The 3,022-nt window shown below is 38.9% G+C and overlaps 1 protein-coding gene across 1 annotated transcript; it reads left to right on the forward strand.

Moving 5' to 3' along the window:
• Positions 1-444: 444 nt before the first annotated feature.
• On the forward strand, positions 445-1,836 carry LOC132386682 (muscarinic acetylcholine receptor M2-like). The gene has a single exon (XM_059959020.1). The coding sequence runs from the start codon at positions 445-447 to the stop codon at positions 1,834-1,836; it is 1,392 nt and encodes a 463-aa protein (XP_059815003.1).
• The last annotated feature ends 1,186 nt before the right edge of the window (positions 1,837-3,022 follow it).

The raw sequence follows: 3,022 nt of genomic DNA on the forward strand, positions 1-3,022 counted from the left end.
GCTATAGGAGATGGATGATCCTGTGCATCTGTTTTTCTTGCGTCCTTTCTGGGATTTCTATTATTCATATAGTTTTTGCTTTGAAGGTACGTGCACATAAGGGAACAATGGGATCAGAGGTTTTCCATCGTTTTAAGTGCATAAAGGTGGACCAATCTAATGAAAACATTTTTACAATGTCGGGCATCATCTTCATTCGTTTAGGTACTAGCAATTAACTATTAATTCATAATTAATTGTACGTACAAAAATGATCTCTGTGATTCCTGTTTATAAGTAAGTCCCTCAGCAATAATCTTGAAGTTTTTTTTCAGCAAATGGTCTTCTGTGTTCTTGCTGGTGAGACTTCAATTAGAAATCCTTTATTGCTTGTTTGCTAATATTTCTCCTTTTTCTACTATTTTCTACGTTTAGGCCGCTTCAATGCTAACTCAGAGGGAAAGGATGTCTAATTTAACGCAGACAAATTCATCTCTCAGCAACCGAACATACATTGAAAGAGGGAGCGCTTACAAAACAGTTGAAGTAATCTTCATTGTGATTGTAACATTATCTTTGAGTCTGGTGACCATTATCGGAAACATTCTGGTTATGCTTTCTATCAAAGTGAATAGACAGCTACAAACAATTAACAACTATTTTATTTTCAGCTTAGCCTCTGCTGATTTGATTGTTGGTGTGTTCTCCATGAACCTTTACACCATTTACATCGTCTTTGGCTACTGGCCTATGGGCCCAGTGGTGTGTGATTTATGGCTGGCTCTAGATTATGTTGTTAGTTATGCATCTGTCATGAACCTTCTTATCATCAGCTTTGACCGATACTTCTGTGTGACAAAGCCTCTCAGCTACCCTGTGAAGAGAACCACCAAGATGGCATGGATGATGATTGCAGCTGCTTGGGTGCTGTCATTTATCCTGTGGGGCCCTGCCATTCTCTTCTGGCAGTTCATTGTAGGTGGGCGGACAGTTGAAGAGGGTGAGTGTCATGTACAATTCTTCTCAAATCCAGTTGCCACTTTTGGCACTGGAATAGCATCCTTCTATCTACCGGTTATTACCATGACTATTTTGTATGTGCACATATCCCGTGCTAGCAAGAGTCGGATCAAGAAGGATAAGAAGGAGACAGAGTCAAACAAAGGCACCATTTCTCCCAGTCCAGTGCGAGGCAAAACAATGAAACCGAATAACAACATTTCAAGTGCACCTGAAGGGTTACAGAATGTCAAAGTACAAAATGGCAAGGCAGCTGGTGAAGTAATGACGGATCATTGCGGCCAAGTAGAGGAAAAGGTGGTCTCAAATCCCTCGACTTCCCTCAGTGTCGTCCCTTCCATCCAGAAGGAGGAAGGAAAGATGGATGAGAGCACAAATGTCTCCACCACACAAAGACATTTTAGCAACGGCAGCTCCAGCATAAAGGTCATCACGAAATCCCAAAAGAGTGACTACTGTGCTACCACAGTTGAAGTGGTGTCAGAAAACAGCACCAAGAATGGTAAAGCCAGAGAGCTTACCGCAGCCCACAACATCATTAAAATGACAAAGACCCCTGTTGAGAAAAAGAAGGGAGCTGTAACCCGGGAGAATAAGGTGACCAGGACCATCTTGGCTATTCTGCTGGCATGTATCATTACCTGGACCCCATACAGTCTCATTAACACGTTATGTTCAGTCTGCGTTCCTAACACTTTATGGACTATTGGATACTGGCTCTGTTACATCAACAGTACTCTCAACCCAGCCTGCTATGCACTATGCAATGCTACCTTCAAGAAAACCTTCAAACATCTTCTCTTCTGTCAATATAAAAACATTGGTGCAACAAGATAAAATCAACAGCAAGCTCATCTCCATGAACATTTTACACATCTTATAGATGACTTTCAAAATGTTTATCACAAATGTATGTAAGTAAAATGTTCAACACGCCGAGGTATGGCTCAATTAGTCATTATATGTAATATGGTGAAAGCACACTTGAGTTATGTCCAATGAATTTCTAATTTTTGTTTAATTGACGAGTGTGCTGTTTATTATAAAGTTTCTGTGTGAAATCGTAAATGAATCTGCCCAAGTTTCAAGTATAGTGCGTTCCAGTTAATTGGGGCACACTGGGAATTGTACATTTTGGCCCGATTAAACGGCTGCACTAATGAGCCAAAGCTTCATGGAAATAGACAAACTACCTTTTGAATAAGTAACAAAATATGTATTTAGAGGAAATACTGAATAAATTAGAACACAACAAAAATCACTACGGTATATAAAACTGTATTAGTTCCTAATTATTATGGTGGAGATCACTAAGTGTACACTGACGTGTTCTTTTGATTGACTGTAAATAAGGAAAATCATCAGAGACACCAAGTGCAGATTGTGGACAGCTTTCAAACAGTGCTATCGATGATTGGAACCTCCAAATCCTTATTTTAATTGTAACATTCCAGATGATTGCTGATACTTTTAAACTAATCATAGTACCGAACTAGATGAAGATTTGAAATCGCTTAACTTCTCCCCAGCCGTCTCTGGCATCCGCAAGCCTGAATGCTTGAAACCGCAGTGAGCAAAACGGTTCCAAATTGTCTTACTGTTTATCATTTGCCTACGATCAAAGACAATAATCACTGCTTTTTGAATACGAACACACAAGTGAAGCCACTTAAAATGGTTGCTTTAATTACGGCGTAGTGTATATTGGCCGCATACTTGCATGTGACTGACGCTAGTTAGGACCTGTTTGGCAACAGATTCCTGCCCAAATAAGTGGCATATTTTCCCAAATAAACAGAGAAATTCATTTACTTTTGATTTTTTTTTTCATTTTTTGTCCAAAAAAAGCGGCTGCTCCAATTAACCAATGCTCCAATAAATGCCATTAGACAGAATTATAAAATTAAACATAGGCACATTTAAGGGGTAATGTTCATTTTTATAACATTACTCAGTATCAAAAATTGTATTTTGTACTTTTAATAACTTTGTGCTTCTAATGGATACCCACTACATTACCTTT

This window comes from Hypanus sabinus, unplaced genomic scaffold (genome assembly GCF_030144855.1).
Source record: "Hypanus sabinus isolate sHypSab1 unplaced genomic scaffold, sHypSab1.hap1 scaffold_1253, whole genome shotgun sequence".
In the NCBI taxonomy this organism is placed as follows: domain Eukaryota; kingdom Metazoa; phylum Chordata; class Chondrichthyes; order Myliobatiformes; family Dasyatidae; genus Hypanus; species Hypanus sabinus.